This window comes from Stegostoma tigrinum, chromosome 44 (genome assembly GCF_030684315.1).
Source record: "Stegostoma tigrinum isolate sSteTig4 chromosome 44, sSteTig4.hap1, whole genome shotgun sequence".
Taxonomy (NCBI): domain Eukaryota; kingdom Metazoa; phylum Chordata; class Chondrichthyes; order Orectolobiformes; family Stegostomatidae; genus Stegostoma; species Stegostoma tigrinum.
Genome location: NC_081397.1, coordinates 5555712 through 5575701, shown reverse-complemented (window position 1 = coordinate 5575701; position 19990 = coordinate 5555712). Strand labels below are relative to the sequence as shown.

Genomic DNA, 19990 nt, shown 5'->3' with positions numbered 1-19990 from the left:
TGGGGCAAGGTCACGCAGAGGCAACGTGTCAACAGGGGCAGTCAGGTTTGTGGATTTTGGGAATGAGGCAGAAGCTGTTGACATGGTGTTGGGGAAAGATGAGGTCAGAGGCTCTTGGCAGGAGGTTACCAGAGGGGATGAGGTTGTGGATGGTCTGGGAGATGATGTTTTGGTGATCGGGGGTGGTAGGAGAAGTCTCTCTCTATCCAGTTTGAGACATTATAAAATAGCTTTGCTAACTGTAAACTTGATTCAGTTCCTGTTTGGAGTATTTTCAACAAGGAGTCAGCTGTTAACATTTCAAACATGATGTGAATGTTAATGGGCTATGAGCAATGTTAATTGTTATTAACATGATGTCAATTGACAATGAACACAAAAAAAAGAAGCTTGCCTTTTCTCAGTTGTTTCCTTGGAAAAATCTCTGGAAGTTGAGCTCAATATAAGTCTGACTCAATCCACTGACTACGGGAAAGATATTCTCCATTCTGATCACAGTAACATCTGCTGTTAGTTTGAAGCAACTGCTCACACTTGGCTTTGTACCGAGGAAATATTGCATCAACTGGTTTCTTCAAGTATTTGCCTGGAGGAAGACAGAAGATATATCTCCTGTAAATCAACATCAGCCAACTTTGACGATATCAAACAGATTAACATATTCAGTTCACAGTTATTAGGGTGTTTCTTGAACTTCACCTCTCAAAGCAGAACTCCAAAAGCTTGTGATTTTATATAAAGCTGTTGGGCCACCACTGTGTCGTGAGAGTTCTGCCTTTTCTTTAAGGGCATCAGTTCAAACACAAGTCTGATTCCATTCTTACATCGAGCTGCTCCTTGTCTGAGGACCTGTTTTTTTTAAATATATAATTCGATACCAACTGAGAGAGATTCAGAAACTGAGTAATAATTGCACACCTCAACGTAAGGTGCTATCTGAAGATGCTGCACTGTTGACAGTTCATGTTGCCAGATCCCAACACACTGACTGTTGAAAAGAAAACCGCTATTTCAAATTTTTCCCCCAAGACGTATAACATGTCAACTCCAATCTACGTCCTTTACAGGCCCACCCCCGACAACTCGCAACCAACAGCGTGAAACAGCAGCCAAACAGTGAATTTGCAGTGTTTAGAAGACTAAAAGCTACAAAACTGACCCCCAGCAGCTTCTTGCCGCTGTGTCTCCCTCAGCAGGCCCACACACAGCCCGAGAAAGGCCTCTCTCTCCCCGCCCCCAGGCCGCTCTCTCTCCAAGTTCCGGGACCAGTTCCTGCTCCGCTCGGCCTCTTACCAACAGCCCCCGGTTCTCCTTGAACTGAGCCCGAATCAGTGCCGGTCTCGGAGCCCCCCTCTGTGTCCCAGACTCACATCTCGATGCGCTGCCGGAAGGAGCCTGCTGCTCCCTCGCTTCCCTGGGCGCTGGTCTCTCCATTGCGGTCTGTTTCAAACAAACCTCTTCCACTCACTGAGTAAACGCCCATCAATGGCAGCGCAGGGGGAGGGCCTCACGCATGCGCTCCTCTCGTTGGCTCGAAGCGTCTGAAGAGCAGGAACGCGCATGCGCTGTTAACCCCATTTTTTTTTAAAACCGAGTTTGCAGGCAGCGCGGACCGGACACGGGCTCATTGCCTGATCTGTCTGTACCAGTCAGGAGGGAAGCGCGGGGTTTAATACAGCCCAGGCAAACTGATCAACCTGCCGGGTAACCGTGGTTAATCAATCTTATCAAACCCGCCGATTTAAACAACTTCAAAGCGATTAATTACAGAATCCCATTTTTTTCAGGACATGTTTATTTCGCCCAGATTGTAAGCATTCCGAACACAATTTGTAATTACTGCCTGAAATGTCTTTCGCAGGTAAATGGAAGGAATACACCGTTAAAACCGCCAGAGGTCCTGTCATCAAAATTTAAAAAATTATCATTCCTGGAAGGGTTAATGAGATGCATATACTGCAATATGTTACATTTGTGCCCGGACAGAATTACAAATTGCGGTATGAAATATCGAGATGCAGCACCAGTGACCCTCCCCATGTGATACCTTCCTCATTCTCAGTCTCCGCTCTCGGAAATGTGATATTTGAGTTACTCGAATCAATTCAAGTTTATGCTCTGTCTGCACTCGGAACCGGGACAGGGATCATTTGACATATAGACGGAACTGCAGATGCTGGACAATCTGAAATAACAAGGTGTAGAGCTGGATGACCACAGCAGGCCGAGCAGCATCAGAGGAGGGAGAAGGAGAATCTAGGCCCGAAACGCCAGCTTTCCTGCTCCTCTGATACTGCTTGGCCTGTTTTGTTCATCCAGCTCTGCACCATATTATCTCGGATCATTCGATCCGGGCTCAGCTCTTTCCTGGAGAGATGTGGGTGGCTCTGAGAAGAGCCTTTGGGTTCGAGTGGTTACATGTTGCGCCGACTGCTTTTTTTTTTGCTGCTATCTTGGTCACTTTCGCTTTGGGCTTGGCCTTCAGTTTCGCCGATTTCGGGGCCGGTTTTGAGGCCTTGGGGCTCTTGGTCTTCTTCACCTTCTTCACGGGAGTCTTTTTCTGAGGCGCTGCTTTCTTCGCCGCTTTCTTTGGCGTTGCTGCCTTCTTGCCGGCCGCTTTCTTTCCTGTTGCTTTCTTGGCTGGGGATTTCTTCGCTGCCACCGTCTTGGCCGTTGTTTTCTTCACGGCTGCTTTCTTGGCGGCTGCTACGGGTCTCGCCTTCTTTCCCACTTTTGTCTTGACCTGATTCTTTGGGAGTTTGAAGGAGCCGGAGACGCCCTGGCCCTTCACCAGAACCAGGGAGCCTTTCGCCAGGCACCTCTTGGTCGCCATCCTGATCTGTGCATTCTGCTTCTCCACATTGACCTCGCTTCTCTGCAGCGCCTTCTTTATCGCGGCCAGAGACGTCCCCTTCCGATCGCTGTTCTCCCCGACAATCTTCACAATCCGCTCGCCCAACCCGGGACCGGCTGGTTTTTTCCTGGGAGCCGCCGCCTTCTTCTTCTTGGGAGCCTTGGGTTTAGTGCTGGCGGAGGCTGGAGGAGCCGTTTCGGCGGCTGCACTGTCGCTCATGTCGGGAACTCTGCGCTGAATCTCTCTCTCTGTCAGACTGAGCTGGGTCAGCAATGAAGCTGCTGGTGGCGGCACTGAGCAACTTAAAGGCAGCGAGCGGACGGCGCGGAGACAACCTGCCCTCAAGCTCCCTGCTCCTGTTGCCTCTCTGTGTTTCTCTCTCGGAAGAAACTCTCCAATTCCTCTGCAATTCCGCATCTCCAGAGAGCCAGGCTCGATCGTTCCTGATCCTGACACGGGAAGGTTTGCAGCCGAAAAGTTTTCACTCGAATTGACGGCTCCGTGTACACAGCCTTGAATTCTAGCTTTGGGGTTTAGTGGGGGAGCAGGTGGATGAATGGAATTGAAAATATTTTGGATTTGCACAAGAGAGATTCGGAAATATCATGATATGAGCGGACAGGCAAACACAGTGACGTTAGACTAACCCGCCCGCCCTTTTCCCAAAGTCTCTCTGATTCAATATTCACATCCACACAGTCACAGGCCAGAAACATCGCCAAATGTAAATATGGAAGGATATCATTTATTCTCCTTTCAGCCTTTGCTCGGACATCAGGGAGTTAGTTGGAGATTTTCCCCTCAGTAACTGTTAAACTCTCTGAGGCCGGTGCGCCGGAGATTCGCTCTTCTCCACATTCAGCTGCAAAAGCCAATCATCTGGTTTGAAGTTCCATTGATCACCCAGATCAGTTTTTTTTCATTCCGGTGACAATACTCAACACTGTTTCTGGGAATAAACAGACATAGAAACATAAATAATGACAACTGGAACTCACCAATCGGCCCTTCAAACATCTCCTCCAACTCATCTTGAAAATGACAGATCATCTAACTCAATAGCCTGTGTCCGTTTTACTCTCATATGGAGTCGTTCAGCAAGGATGCATAACCTTCAGTCCAACCATAACATGTCGAATACAATGCCAAACTGAACTAGTTCCACCGACCTGTCCCTGGCCTGTTTCCTTTCTTATTTACGTACTTATCCAAATGTCGCTTTCATGTTACAATTGGAGCCAGAGAGACGATTTCGTCAGGAAGTTCATTCCACATGCGTCCATGCTCTGTGTAAAAAAAAAAGACCGGGGTGTCTTTTTTCAGAATCTCTCTCCCATCACATTAAAAATGTCCACTCTGGTCTTCAATTCCACCTCCACCCGCCCCTCATCCCCAAACACCCAAACTCAGGCAAAGGACAACAGCCATCAACTCTGTCTCATCCCCTCATTATTTTAAACACTTCTATAAAGTGACCTCTCAACATTCTATGCTCCAGTGAAAAAAGTCCCAGCCTATCCATCCTTCCTTTGTAACTCAAACCTCACACACATGGCAAAATACTGGTGAATCTATTCTGAGCCCTCTCCAGCTTAATAATATCTTTACTCCTACTGTCCAACAAGAACTGGTCACAGTTTACCAGATTTTTGCCTCACCAAAGCCCCTTTAGAACCTCAATGTGACTTCCCACCACATAATCTCAAAGGACTGTGCAATGAAGGCAAGCATGCCTTCATAAACAGCCTGTATAGATGTGATGCAGATTTCAATAGGTCTTCAACAGGATAGGTCCCTGCATCCTAAAACACTACCCAAGGACCTACATTAATCATTCAAAGCCTACCTCTGTAAGTTGCTCCAAAATGCAAAACATTGCATTCATCCAGATTGAATTATATATGTCATTTTCCAGCCCATCGAGGTACTTGATCAAGATCCATTTGTAATCTTAGGACACGTTCTCCCCTTAATACTATGCTACAAACTTTATCATCCACAAACGTGTTTACCATGACTTCTCATTCAGATCATTTATATAATGACAAGCAAAAGAGGATTCAGTCCCAATCCCTGGGGAACACCTCTGGATGACAGGCCTACAGTCCAAAAAGCAACCCTCCATCTTCACTCTCTGCCTCTTGCCATTAAGCCAATTATACCTTGCTTCCCTTTGCCACAAGTGTTACACCCGACACCATGCTGAACTCATACAATGTGTTGAACGTGGCTGATTTCTGTGGCAGGGCGTTTCAAAAGATCACCACTTTCTGAATTAAGTCAACTCCCACCTTCTCAGCCATGAATGACATCCTTTCTCCTAAAAATAAGACTCCTATCAACATGAATATTCTTTTTGCATTTACATTTTCTCGGTCTAACAGTGTCTTACAGATTTCTAACAGAATCCCTCATTCTTCTGACTTTCAGCACATATATTCACAAACAATTCAACCTCTCCTTCATCCCAGTAAGCTGCCTGTTAACATTATATTCACAGCAATATCATCCTTCCTCAGTAAGGAGGCCAAACCTGCTCTCAATATTCTAACTGCTGTCTCACAGATGTCCTGATAAATTGTCACAATTCACTGTTTCTCCTGTACTCAAATCCACTTTCCACAAAGGCCGACATACCTCTCGCCTTCCTCACTGCCTGCTGCACCTGCATACTTCCTTTCAATGATTTGTGTATGAGACACACAGGTCCTGTTGCAAAGATCACTGTGTCCCTTTATCGACATTCAGAAAATGACCTCCCTTCCTTTTATTTTGTTACCAACGTGGATAACCTTACAGTTACCCACATTAAACAGTGTCTGATATTCATTTGCCCACTGTCTCGACTTCATCCCATGCAATGCATCCTCTTTTAGAGCTGACCATCCAACCAACTTTGTGTCATTTTAAAACCTGGAGATATTACATTTGTTTCCCTCATCCAAATCACTATGAATGTATTGCAAAGAGTTTTCATCCTAAAACTGATTCTTGCTATTGAGAAAAATAATCCATTCATTCCCCCTACGAGTTTCCTATAGTCTAGCCAATTAAAAGTAAAATCATTCAGGATGCTTTGCACCAATCACATTTCCTTGATGTTCACATGCTAATATCTTACGTGGGATTTTGTTAAAAAGTTTTTTTTCTTGTAAATTAAAATGAATACATCTGTTTTATCATTCCTACTCCAGTAGATTTGTCAGGCTGGAAACATAGAACAGTACAGCAGACGAACACTTCTTTCAAATCCATGCTGACTCTGTCTGATCCTGACATTTTATCCCAATTATCTGCATTTTTTTCTCCTGCAGGCTGACTGGTCTAAAATTCCAAGTTTTACCTCTACACACCCCTTACAAATAGATTGTTTACATTATTACCCTCCAATCTTTGGAAATTATTGTAGCTCCTATGAAGATCTGGAACATCGCCATCAATACACCCACTATGAGCTCTGGGACATTAGTTATCAGTCCCTGGTTCCCAGCCTTCAGTCCTATCAATTTTCCCAACACAATTTACTGAATCATACTGACTTGATTCAGTTTCTCTCTCTCATTCAACTCTGTTTTCCCCAACATTCCTGACGTGTTATTTGTGTCATCCTGTGTGAACAGAGAAAAACAGTAAGTATTCAGTTGGGTAGCCTTTTTTGTGTTACTCACAATGGACTCCCCTCTTTTTGATTGTAAGTGACTTGCATTTGTGTTTACCAACCGAGATTTATTTCCATGATAATAAAGTGTGAAGCTGGATGAACACAGCAGGCCAAGCAACATCTCAGGAGCACAAAAGCTGACGTTTCGGGCCTAGACCCTTCATCAGAGAGGGGGATGGGGAGAGGGAACTGGAATAAATAGGGAGAGAGGGGGAGGCGGACCGAAGATGGAGAGAAAAGAAGATAGTTGGAGAGTAGAGTATAGGTGGGGAGGTAGGGAGGGGATAGGTCAGTCCAGGGAAGACGGACAGGTCAAGTAGGTGGGATGAGGTTAGTAGGTAGGAAATGGAGGTGCGGCTTGGGGTGGGAGGAAGGGATGGGTGAGAGGAAGAACAGGTTAGGGGGGCAGAGATAGGCTGGGCTGGATCCCCTCCCTTTCACCCCACCTATACTCTACTCTCCACCTATCTTCTTTTCTCTCCATCTTTGGTCCGCCTCCCCCTCTCTCCCTATTTATTCCAGGACCCTCACCCCATCCCCCTCTCTGATGAAGGGTCTAGGCCCGAAACGTCAGCTTTTGCTCTCCTGAGATGCTGCTTGGCCTGCTGTGTACATTCAGCTCCACACTTTATTATCGTGGATTCTCCAGCATCTGCAGTTCCCATTATCACTAGATTTATTTCCATTCTCCTTTTACATATTTATTAAGACATTAAAAAGTTAGTTTTTAATGGCTTCTGCAATTATAACCTTTTCCTCATTTTCTCATTCATAATCAATGCATTTGTTTATTCCTTCTTTCCTGATTTTGAAATATTCCCCAGCTTCAGGTACTTTTAGTTTTTTCAAGTCCTTTTTCTTCTCAATTTGTACGCCTCTTCCGTGGATCAAAAACGGTGTTAAATTGACCTCTGAAATGACTTTTGTAAACTGTAAAAAGAGCACCTTCCATACTCACGAATACATCCATTTAAACGGTTTTGGGTAGCTGATGTGGAGGAACACGTTCTTGATATAGAGCAACTTCTCCTCTAAGCCACGCACCATACTAACTTCGAAATATATCCCTCGCTTCATTGTCGCCGGATCAAGACCCTGGAACTCTCCACTAAGGCCAATGTGAGAATACATAGGGTACAAGATAACAAGGTGTGGAGGTGGATGAACGCAGCAGGCCAAGCAGCATCTTCGGAGCAGGAAAGCTGACATTTTGGGCCTAGACCCTTCTTCAGAAAATGTTTGCTTCTGGGAAAGAGAATGAAAAGCAGCGCATGCGCGATACTTGTTCATTCACCCCCACACGAAGATGCCTGTTTTGACTGGAGGAGCGCATGCGTGAGGCCCTCCCCCTGCGCTGCCATTGAGGGGCATTTACTCAGTGAGTGGAAGAGGTTTGTTTGAAACAGACCGCAATGGAGAGACCAGCGCCCAGGGAAGCGAGGGAGCAGCAGGCTCCTTCCGGCAGCGCATCGAGATGTGAGTCTGGGACACAGAGTGGGGCTCCGAGACCGGCATTGATTCGGGCTCAGTTCAGGGAGAACCGGGGGCTGTTGGTAAGAGGCCGAGCGGAGCAGGAACTGGTCCCGGAACTTGGAGAGAGAGCGGCCTGGGGGCGGGGAGAGAGAGGCCTTTCTCGGGCTGTGTGTGGGCCTGCTGAGGGAGACACAGCGGCAAGAAGATGCTGGGGGTCAGTCTTGAGGTTTTCAAATCTCTAAACACTGATGTAAAATAATTGCTTAGCTTCTGTTTCACGCTGTTTGTTGTGAATTGGCGTTGAAGCGTGCAAGAGAAAAACAGTCAGTATATACAAATGTGCTAATCGTGTAAAGGGATAAACATAGCAGTCACCGGTTAAAAATTCTCCAGTGAAATGTTTGAAATAGTGCCAGTTGTTCTTTTTTTCAACAGTTAGTGTGTTGGGAGCTGGCTATTGAGCTGTGTAGGCATTCCGTTTATGGAGCTGTGCAGGTGCTCTGTTCAACTTGTGGTGTTTTAAAACCAACAAAATCAAATGACTATGGCCTGAGTATTGCATTGATCAGTTGATGTTTTACTACTCAGTTGATAATTTACAGGAAAAATTTCTTCTGTGTTCCTCTAGGGAATTATTTAATGGACCAAGGCAATGTAATCTTTCCTTAGTACAAAGCCAAATGTAACCAGCTGCTTCTACCAACCAGGAGGTATGTTACAGCTGCCAGAGCTGAGAAAATTCTTTCCACAGTCACAGAGTGGATTGAGTCACTCCAGTTCCAAAAAAGAAGAGTATTAAACTCATGTAGTGAAGGCATTTTTAAAGTAACTATCCAGGTCAACAAATAGATTGTGCTGTTCCATCATCACGACAAGGATATGTCAACTAGGCATTGAATGCAGATATAGAAGGAAACTTTGACATTGTCAGTAACAGAGCAGGACAAAGTTAATGTTTTTTGATGAATAGTTGTCCTATACTAAGCACAGCAATTAAACATTCTAAATTCCAAATGAACCTGTGGTCTAAACTCTGATAGAGAAAGAACGCTTACTGTGTGTACACACAAAAAATGACCATGTCTGCCCTCCCACATCCCCCTGACATGTACACACATCCCTCCTGACTGACTTACAATGACTTGCAAAACTTGTTCATCATTCTGTCATAAAAATATGACGTCTAAAAGTGATAAAGGTCCATATACACTGTACATCAGAAAAATTACGTTTAAACTGATTTCTACTCTCAGATCTCAAGTCAAAAGAGCTTTGCAGCACAGAATGAGCCCTTCAAAATTATAGTTTGCATTACCCATAAACAACCTATAACAACATCTCAATTGACTAAGCTAACAATTCCAATCCCTTTCAGCCAGTACTATATTTCCATAACTATATCATGGTAGCCGAGAAGCTTCATTCCCAACAATTACTGGAAACTAGTATGGAGAACAGATGAAAAATAGAATGTACCTGTACTAGGACAATGGGCTGAATGGCCTATTTCTGTGCTGGACCAAGTCTGTGATTCTGATTTGGGTGATAAGGAAATCACAGTCACCTCGGTGCGGCACGGTGGATCAGTGGTTAGCACTGCAGCCTCACAGTGCCAGGGACCCGGGTTCAATTCCAGCCTCGGGTAACTGTCTGTGTACGGTTTGCACATTCTCCCCGTGTGTGCGTGGATTTCCTCCGGATGCCCCTGTTTCCTCCCACAGTCCAAAGATGGGCAGGCTAGGTGGATCGGCCATGCTAAATTGCCTGTAGTGTTCAGGGGTGTGTGGGTCATATGGGGATGAGTCTGGGTGGGAAGCTTCAAGGGGCGGTGTGGACTTGTTGGGCTGAAGGGCCTGTTTCCACACTGTAGGGAATCTAATCTAATCTACTGTATAGGCTATCAGTATAAAAATATCATGCAGCATGGACAGACAAATGTAGAATAATACATTTTTGGTGCTTTGTGAAAAACTATGTGTGTGAAACTAAACTAAATGCCTCAGTGATCCCACGGAACAGTAAAAAGGGAAAGGTCTTTCACTGATGGGTAGGACCAGTATCTGATACATAATTTCTTGTTTGGATAGAGAATATATTTTGATTCACAATGGTTCTCATATGAAATTGGTCTCCCCATGCCATCATCCCATCTCTCTTGTTCCTCACCTCCACAGACTTGACAGAAATCTCATAAATATCGAAATGCAGTGATTAAGACCCATTCAACACACTCATAGCTACGCTCACAAAGTGAGTCACAGTCACTGAGAATATTACTGAATGCCAGAGAACCAAGCCACTTTGATACACACGGGTAGAAAGTGAATAGTACAGATTGACAACCTCACTCTCTGTCACAACGCAAAAACTGACATGTATAGATCAATTATTAAACTTGTATTGGGACATAACAAAAACGGACAGGCATACTTTGATAGTGCTCTCGCGTACTCACATTGCTGAAATTGACAGGGAGAGAATGGTAATTACTTGTACATTCTCATAGCTCAAAACAGAGCAGGACTTGTACAATTAATGGTAAGGCTATGGGGAATGTTGACAAACAACGAGAACTCCAGGTGTATGTGCGTTGTGATGTGAAGGTGGAGTCACACATAGATAATGTGGTGAAAAAGTCATTCAGCATGGTTGCCTTCTTTGGTCAGTGCCTTCAGCATCGGAGTTGGGGTTTCATGTTGCGGCTGTGCAGGATATTGCAGAATCCACTTTTACAGTACTGCATACAAATCTGGTCACCCTGCTATAGAAACGATGTTGCTAAACTTGAGAAGGTGCAGAAAATAATTGCAAAGATGTCAGGACTGGAAGATTTTAACTATAAGGAGGCTTACTTCCCTGGACCATCAAAGACTGAGGTGTGACCTTCTAGACATTACAAAAATCATGAGAGGCTTGGATAGAGTGAATAGCTAAGGTCTATTTCCGAGGGTTGTGTGTCTCCAAAAATAGTGGGCATAGATTGACGGTGAGCAAGGAAATATTTAAAAAGGACCTGGGGAAGCTTCTTCAAGCAGAGGATGGTGCACATATGGTACGAACCACCAAAGAGACACTGATAATAACACTTACCATATCTCACTGCAGAAACATACAGGGACAGATTGACATTGACTCTCTCACTTTCATGTACAAGAACCTGACACCTGTTTCTGTATTGACCAGAGAGTTACAGGAAAAGAATAATAACTACACTCACAGAGCATAAACTGAGATTTACAGTTTATAACGACACTCTGACATTTACCAAGCAGGAACAGACAGGTGAAGACCGATAACAATTTCACATATCCACATATCCTCTTGCATTGGCTCAAAGTATTCATGGAGTTATACAGGTGTTGGTTAGTCTCTGGATCTGTAGTAGAATTGAAAAAAAAATCACCAAACAAGGTGCAGATTAGGGCAGCAATGGAATCAGACCTGTGTTCTATATGAATTGCTGTCTCTAAAGATAAATGTTCTGATGTTCGTACTGACTGTTACACTGATCAGTTCGATATTGTCAAGCATGACTGATGTTGATGGGCAGGACATACACTTCTGTCTTTTTCCTTGCTGTAGTGAGCATAGGAATAAGATGATAAGGCAGGTAAATCAAAGGCTGCGTTGATGGTGCATTGGTCAAGGATTAAGATTTTTGGCCAATTGGGATCTCTTCTGGAGCAGAAAATATCTTTTCAAAATGGATGTGTTTCACCTGGACTGGAAGGGGATCAATATCCTGGTGAGAAGATTCGAGAGTGCTATTCACGATCCTTTAAACTCAGCAGTGAGATTCAAAAGACAGTGGAGGATAGTTATGAATCTATAAAGAGCATGTTTATGTGAACAGGCAGGCAACATCAAGTCAGAGAATGAGGTAACATGTTAAAATGCCATGGGTCTTTATAAAAAAGGCAGACACACTGAAGTCATGTAGGGGAACTTGGGACTGAGACATTGTAGCGCTTACAGAAGCATGGCTGATGGAAGGACAGGACTGATTTTGTTACACTGTTAGTATTAAAACAGTTGTGGAAAACGATAGGCCTTGTATAAAAGTTCAAGTACCTAATTGGAGTAAGGCAAATTTTGATGGGATGAGATACGAACATTTAAAAGTTGGTAGGAGAAGATTATTCATTGATAAAGCGATGACTGGCAGGTGAAAGGCAGTCCAAAGTGAGATAATGAGAGTTGAGAGGCATTATGTTCCTAGCAGAGTGAAAGGGAAGACTGGTAAAAGTTGGGAACAATAGAAGAATAAAGGTATTGAGGTTCTGGTCATGAATACGAGGGGGTTATAGATTAGGAAAAGACAACTGGGATCATGTTGTCCAATGTGTGCAGGAGGGTTTCCTGACACAGTATGTCGAAGGGCCGACAAGAGGGGAGGCCACACTGGATCTGGTACTTGGTAATGAACCAGGCCAGGTGTTTGATTTAGTGGTAGGTGAGCACTTTGAACAGAGTGACCATAATTCGGTTATGTTTTGTTTAGCGATGGAAAGGGATAGGAACATGCCACAGGACAAGAGTTATAGATGGGGGAAGGGCAATTATAATGTGATTAGGCAAGACTTAGGAGGCATAGAATGGGGTAGCAAAATGCAGGGGATGGGGACAATCGAAATGTGTAGCTGGTTTTACAGATATTGCGTGTCCTTGACAGGTATGTCCCTGACAGGCAGGGAGGAAGTGATCAGGTAAGGGAACTGTGGTTTACTAAAGAAATAGTATCTCTGTTAAACGGAAGAGGGAGGCTCATGTGACGATGAGACAAGATGGTGACGATGAGACAAGATGGTTCAGATGAGGCGATGGAGAATTACAAATTAGCTAGGATGAGACAAGATGGTTCAGATGAGGCGATGGAGAATTACAAATTAGCTAGGAAGGATTTAAAGAGAGTTAAGAAGAGCAAGGAGGAGACATGAGCAGACATTAGCAGGTAGAATAAAGGAGAACCCTAAAGCTTTCTATAGGTATGTGACGAATAAGAGGATGACTAGTGTAGGAATAGGGCCAGTCAAACACAGAAGTGAGAAGTTGTGTGTGGAACTGTGGAGATCAGAGAGGTGCTAAACAAATATTTCTCATCTGTTTTCACTCAGGAAAAAAGGAGAATATTGTAGAGGAGAAGACTGATATACGAGCTACTAGAATTGAGAGGATTGAGGTTAGTAAGGAGGAGGTGTTATCAATTCTAGAATGTGTGAAGGTAGATGGTATTTTTCTGAGGATTGTCTGGGAAGCTGGGAGGATGTAGTGGTGCCTTTGGCCTTGACATTGAGTCCTCTTTGTCTACAGGTTTAGTAGCAGAGGACTGGAGGATTGCAAATGTTGTGCCATTGTCCAAGAAGGGCAGTAGGGGTGACACAGGTAGTAATAGACCAGTGTGCCTTACATCTGTTATAGGAAAAGTTTCGGAAAGGATTATAAGAGAGAGTCAACATGGAATAGTCAAGGGCAGGTCGTCTCTCACAAACCTTGTTGAGTTTTTTGAGAAGGTGACCAAACATGTGGGTGAAGGTAGGGCAGTTGACGTGGTGTACATGGACTTCAGTAAAGCCTTTGATAAATTTCCCCATGGTAGGCTATTGGAGAAAATACAGAGGCACGGGATTGAGGGAGGTTTAGCAGTTTGGATTAGAAACTGTCTTTCTGTAAGAAGGCAACGAGTGGTGGTTGATGGAAAATATTCAGCCTGGAGTCTGATTACTAGTGGTGTGCCTCAAGGATCTGTTTTGGGACCACTGCTGTTTTGTCATTTTTATAAATGACTTGGACGCAGGCGAAGGTGGATGGGTGAGTAAGTTAGCAGATGACACTAAATTCGCTGGAGTGGTCAACAGTGTGGAAGAATGTTGCAGGTTGCAGGGAGACTTGGATAAACTGCAGAATTCAGCTGAAAGGTGGCAAAAGGAGTTCAATGCAGATCCATATGAGGTGATTCACTTTGGGAAGAATAATAGGAAGGCAGAATGCTGGGTCAATGGAAAGATTCTTGGTGTCCATGTGCATAGATCCCTGAAAGTTGCCACCCAGGTTGATAGTGCTGCTAAAAAAAACTTCCAGTGTGTTCGGTTTTGTTGGTACAGGGATTGAGTTCCAGAGCCATGATGTAATGCTGCAACTGTACAAAACGCTAGTGAGGCCTCACTTGGAATATTGTGTGCAGGTTTGGTCACCCCATTACAGGAAGGATGTTGAAGCATTGGAAAAGGTGCAGAAGAGATTTACCAGGATGTTGCCTGACCTGGAGCGCAGGCCCTATGAAGAAAGGCTGAGCGACTTGGGTCTGTTCTCATTGGAGAGAAGAAGGCCAAAAGGGGATTTAATAGAGATGTACAAGATGATGAGAGGATTAGATAGGGTTGAAAGTGAGAGTCTTTTTCTGAGGATGATGACGTCAGCTTGTATGAGGGGGCATAGTTACAAATTGAGGGGTGATAGATTTAAGACAGATGTCAGAGGCAGGTTCTTTACTCAGAGTGGTAAGGGTGTGGACCACCCTGCTTGCCAATGTAGTGAACTCGGCCACATTGGGGGTATTTAAACAGTCCTTGGATAAGCATATGGATGATGATGGGATAGTTCTTTTTTTTTAAGAACATTACAGCACTGTACAGGCCCTTCGGCCCTCGATGTTGTGCTGACCTGTCATACCGATCTCAAGCCCATCTAACCTACACTATTCCATGTACATCAATATGCTTATCCAACTTAAATGTACCTAAAGTTGGCGAATCTACCACCGTTGCAGGCAAAGCGTTCCATTCCCTCACTACTCTCTGAGTAAAGAAACTACCTCTGACATCTGTCCTATATCTTTCACCCCTCAATTTAAAGCTATGCCCCCTTGAGCTCGCCGTCACCATCCTAGGAAAAAGGCTCTCCCTATTCACCCTGTCTAACCCTCTGATTATTTTATGTGTTTCAATGACGTCATCTCTCAACCTTCTCCTCTCTAATGAAAACAGCCTCAAGTCCCTCAGCCTTCCCTCGTAAGACCTTCCCTCCATACCAGGCAACATCCTAGTAAATCTCCTTTGCACCCTTTCCAAAGCGTCCACATCCTTCTTATAATGTGGTGACCAGAACTGTACACAATACTCCAAGTGCGGCCGCACCAGAGTTTTGTACAGCTTCACCATAACCTCTTGGTTCCGGAACTCGAACCCTCTATTAATAAAAGCTAAAACACCGTATGCCTTCTGAACAGCCCTGTCAACCTGGGTGGCAACTTTCAAGGATCTGTGTACATGGACACTGAGATCTCTCTGCTCATCTATACTACTAAGAATCTTACCATTAGCCCTGTATTTTGCCTTCCGGTTACTCCTACCAAAGTGCATCACCTCACACTTGTCTGCATTAAACTCCATTTGCCACCTCTCGGCCCAGCTCTGCAACTTATCAATGTCTCTCTGCAACCAACAGCATCCTTCGTCACTATCCACAACTCCACCGACCTTAGTGTTGTCTGCAAATTTACTAACCCATCCTTCTACGCCCTCATCCAGGTCATTTATGAAAATGACAAACAGCTGTGGACCCAACACCGACCCTTGCGGTACACCACTAGCAACTGGTCTCCAGGATGAACATTTTCCCATCAATTACCACCCTCTGTCTTCTTTCAGGAAGCCAATTTCCGATCCAAACTGCTATGTCTCCCACAATTCCATTCCTCCGCATTTTGTACAATAGCCTATTGTGAGGAACCTTGTCGAACGCCTTGCTGAAATCCATATACACCACATCAACTGGGTTACTCTCATCTACCTGTTTGGTCACCTTCTCAAAGAACTCCAATAAGGTTTGTGAGGCACGACCTTCCCTTCACAAAAGCATGCTGACTATCCCTAGTAGGGATAGTGTAGTGTGGTGGGCTTAGATTAGCTCACAGGCCAGCGCAACATTGAGGGCCGATGGGCCTGTTGTGCGCTGTATTGCTCCATGTTCTAAGTGATTCTCTTGAACAATACAGGGATTGTAGCCTCATTGTTAAGAGAGAACTCTGGGCATTAAGATGCTTTGATATGGCCTTCGCAGATAGGGTGAAGGATATTTCAAAGAGATTCTGCAAGTACATTAAAAGCAAAAGAACAATTTAGTTAATCAAAATCCTTGAGGACCATTGAAATAATCTATGTTTTGAATCACAGGAAATGGGAGAGATACAAAATGAATATTTTGCTTCAGTTTTTACTATGGAGAAAGAAATGGAGGCGAGGGGACTGAGGAGAAATAAATACAGATGTCTTAAAAAAAAAGTCCACATTACAGAAGGGGAAATGCTGGAGGTTTGAGAAAGCATAAAGATGGATAAATCCCTGGGACGTGATCAAGTATATCCCAGGATGTTGTGGCAGTTCCCTATGAGTTTCTCCAACGTGGTTATTTGAGTTTAGTTTACAATCTATCCATGTCTGTTTATGCTCTGTGCATGAGTGTGTCTTTACCAATCTGTCCCTGTCAGCCTCTGCATGGCAAATATGTGAATATGTTCGAGAAACTTAGACAAACAGATGAAAGTCAGACTCTTACATTCACATCGTACCAACAGAAACATACAGTTTGATAACTGTCATTCATTCACAGGGCAGAATCTGACAGGTACATATTGATAACTATTGTCCCACATTCACCATGCAGAAAATGACAGCTACAGATCAAAAACTAAACTCACATTTATACTTGCATAAGGTTGTCCCATTCATGAACATGTACAGGTTTGGGTTAGACTTAGGATCTCACTCAGTTGATGTGGAGCTTTTAAAAAAAAATTCAGGGGAAGCACGAAATCAGATCCACAGTTCTGTCTGAATTGCTGGCTTCAAGTTGAAATAAAATCCTAATTATTATTAAGACTGTTAAATTGAACAGTTTGATATGAGCAAAAGCAGCTGATGCTGATTCACAGGAGATATCACTTCTGTCATCCAACAGGCAAATACTTGAAGTACAAAGGCAACATAATATTTCCTCAGTACAAAGCTAAGTGTGACCAGCTCCTTCGATCAAACAGCAGGTTTGTTACAATTGTCCGAGCAAAGAACATCCTTTCCACAGTCACAGAGCAGTCTGTTTCAGAATCAGAAGAAGCTCAATTTTCAGTGAGAGAGTTTCAAACAGAGTCAGACACCACCAAGAAACTACAAGTTTATTATTTTTCTTCCTCCATTCACAAAGCAAACCACTCAATTTCCAATAAATGTCACCACTCACAGCCCATTGACATTTACACCACTTCTGAAGAGGGATAGGCTGAATCCTCATCCAAAATATGCACACAGTACTGAAATCAAATCTATATCTGTTAAGGGCATTTTTAAAGTTATGGCCAAGATAATAACGTGATTAAGCTTTTGTATAGTTTCAATGATCTTGTATAAAATAGTTGTTAATTAGAAATACAGAAGGAAACTGCACTCTCCGATAAGTCCCCAAAATAAAGGATGAATCAACTAGCGAGTTTTGAGAAGATTTGTAGCTCAGGTTGAGGTTCTGGATGTGAGTTTACTCGCTGAGCTGGAATTTCAGACGTTTCGTTACCATTTTAGGTAACATCATCAGTGAGCCTCCGACGAAGCACTGGTGTTATGTCCTGCTTTCTATTTATCTGGTTAGGTTTCCTTGGGTTGCTGGTGTCATTTCCTGCGTTGGTGATGTCATTTCCTGTTCTTTTTCTCAGGGGATGGTAGATTGATTTGGAGCCAACGTATATGTTGATGGAATTCCGGTTAGAATGCCATGCTTCTAGGAATTCTTGTGCGTGTCTCTGTTTGGCTTGTCCTAGGATGGATGTGTTGTCCCAATCCAAGTGGTGTCCTTCCTCATCTGTATGTAAGGATACGAGTGATAGTGGGTCATGTCGTTTTGTGGCTAGTTGATGTTCATGTATCCTGGTGGCCAGCTTTCTGCCAGTTTGCCCAATGCAGTGTTTGTCACAGTTCTTGCAAGGTATTTTGTAGATGATGGTCGTTTCGTTTGCTGTCTGTACCCTATACAGACAGCAAACAAAACAAACGTCATCTACAAAATACCTTGCAAGAACTGTGACAAACTGGCAGAAAGCTAGGCACCAGGATATCGAACTGTACCTGTGATAATGGGGACTGCAGATGCTGGAGAATCCAAGATAATGAAGTGTGGAGCTGGATGAACGGAGCAGGCCAAGCAGCATCTCAGGAGCACAAAAGCTGACGTTTTGGGCCTAGACCCTTCATCAGACATTCACAGAGCAGAATCTGACAGGAACAAATCAATAATTGAACTCCTGGTAACAGCAGAAACTGACATGTAGAGACTGATCAGAACACTCCCGTTCTCATGACTGAAACTGACAGGTACAGTATGAAACATTTATTCACGTTCACATATTCGAAACTGACAGGCATTAATGACTATAGTCTCACATACGCACCTGTCCCTGTCACTGTTGTGTAAGAAATCTCTCCCATGCACATAAGAGTAAATGTCAGAGAATGACTGATAAATGCGCTTTCATATTCCCAAGGAGATATTGACAGGAACGTGTTAATAATAACACACCCTGTTTCACACAGCACAATGGACATGTATGGTTCAAAAACAACACACAGTTTCACAGAGCAGCATCTTAATTCCAGAGAAAATCCACAAAAACTGACTCATTTTGGATGTGTGAATTTATCAGAAAGTAACATGCTCTGTGTTAGTTGCAGACAGTACAGAGGATCAGAAACTGACATGCAAACCCCTGCAACCCTAAATCATCGTCACATCGAGCAAAATGTACCTTGTCCTACAGGTACTAAACAAATCTCCCTCAGTCGGATTGACAGGAACAGAATTAACTTCCAACTCACAATTTGTGGCGATCCGAACAGATCCAAACTGAGTCCCGCATTAACCAATCACAAAACACTAATATTCCCAACTCGACGTCATTGATACGGTCCAATCATGAACAAGACGCGCCCCCATCCCTCATTAGCATTGTTGACGCCATCACTTAAAAAAAGCGAGCTCCGAGCCCACTTTTCTTATTCTATGTCTGAAAGTGACCGTCGCGGTTGCGGATGAGAAGAAGTTGCAGTCAACCGCCAAGAAAATCATCAAGAAGGCGCCGGGGAAAGCCGGCAAGAAAAGGAAGCGATCCAGGAAAGAAAGTTACTCCATCTACATCTACAAAGTGATGAAGCAGGTTCACCCCGACACCGGCATCTCCTCCAGGACCATGAGCATCATGAACTCGTTCGTCAGCGATGTTTCCTAGCGTATCGCAGGGGAGGCTTCCCGCCTGGCCCATTACAACAAGCGCAGCACCATCAGCTCCCGGGGGATCCAGACCGCCGTGCGGCTGCTGCTGCCCGGGGAGCTGGCCAAGCACGCCGTGTCGGAGGGTACAAAGGCGGTGACCAAGTACACCAGCTCCAAGTGAGACACCTCGCTGCTGAAAGCACACACAAATCCAAAACCCAACGGCTCTTTTAAGAGCCACCCACAAGTTCATTGACAGAAGCTGAGCCATTGTCTCTTTTTTATTACTGATTTGCTTTAGTTTGAAATTGATTCTGGGAAATCGTCTATTTATGCATTTGGCTGTTTAAGTATGTGAACGGTGATAGCTGTTCCCCGACACTGTATTTTCGGTTGCGTTCACATGCGGTCTCTTCCCGACCTGCAGAGAAAGGTCAAACTAAACCAGCCATTGACGAGCTAATTCTTTAGCCATCCCTTAATACTTGGTCAGTTCAGGAGCTGCACGCCCTGGTGGAGTAGGAACCGTGAAGTTCATCGGTGCGGGGGGAGGGGGAGTCTCCCTGTCTTTGAATTCCCCCGAATCGATACATTTTGAGATCGCTGGTCTTGTGTTTTAATTTCTAAATCTCCACGGGAGTTGTGTCCGTTATTAGAATGCTGTAACTGAGGCTTTCTTCTGTGGGTGAGAGACTTTCAAAATGAACCCGATAAACCAGAACTGGAACAGCAAGTTTGTGCGTTTGCTGAGG

General features: G+C 44.2%; 1 protein-coding gene, 1 long non-coding RNA gene and 1 pseudogene across 3 annotated transcripts; 1 reads left to right on the top strand and 2 right to left on the bottom strand.

The window, feature by feature from the left end:
- Nucleotides 1-396: 396 nt before the first annotated feature.
- LOC125450207 (uncharacterized) lies at nucleotides 397-1486 on the bottom strand. Its single transcript, XR_009443426.1, has 3 exons — nucleotides 1371-1486; nucleotides 700-849; nucleotides 397-586 (listed from the first exon to the last, which is right to left on the bottom strand). It is a non-coding gene; the product is annotated as an uncharacterized LOC125450207 (long non-coding RNA).
- Nucleotides 1487-1808: 322 nt separating this feature from the next.
- On the bottom strand, nucleotides 1809-7797 carry LOC125450206 (histone H1-like). Of its 2 annotated transcripts, XM_048526219.2 has the most exons (3): nucleotides 7474-7797; nucleotides 4059-4140; nucleotides 1809-3803 (listed from the first exon to the last, which is right to left on the bottom strand). In XM_048526219.2, the coding sequence occupies exon 3, from the start codon at nucleotides 3269-3271 to the stop codon at nucleotides 2357-2359; it is 915 nt and encodes a 304-aa protein (XP_048382176.1). In that variant the 5' UTR covers nucleotides 3272-3803; nucleotides 4059-4140; nucleotides 7474-7797; the 3' UTR covers nucleotides 1809-2356. The 2 variants fall into 2 exon arrangements, with proteins under 2 accessions (XP_048382176.1, XP_048382175.1); XM_048526218.2 differs by lacking the exon at nucleotides 4059-4140.
- Nucleotides 7798-10534: 2737 nt separating this feature from the next.
- Nucleotides 10535-19479, top strand: LOC125450209 (late histone H2B.L4-like; annotated as a pseudogene).
- Nucleotides 19480-19990: the final 511 nt, after the last annotated feature.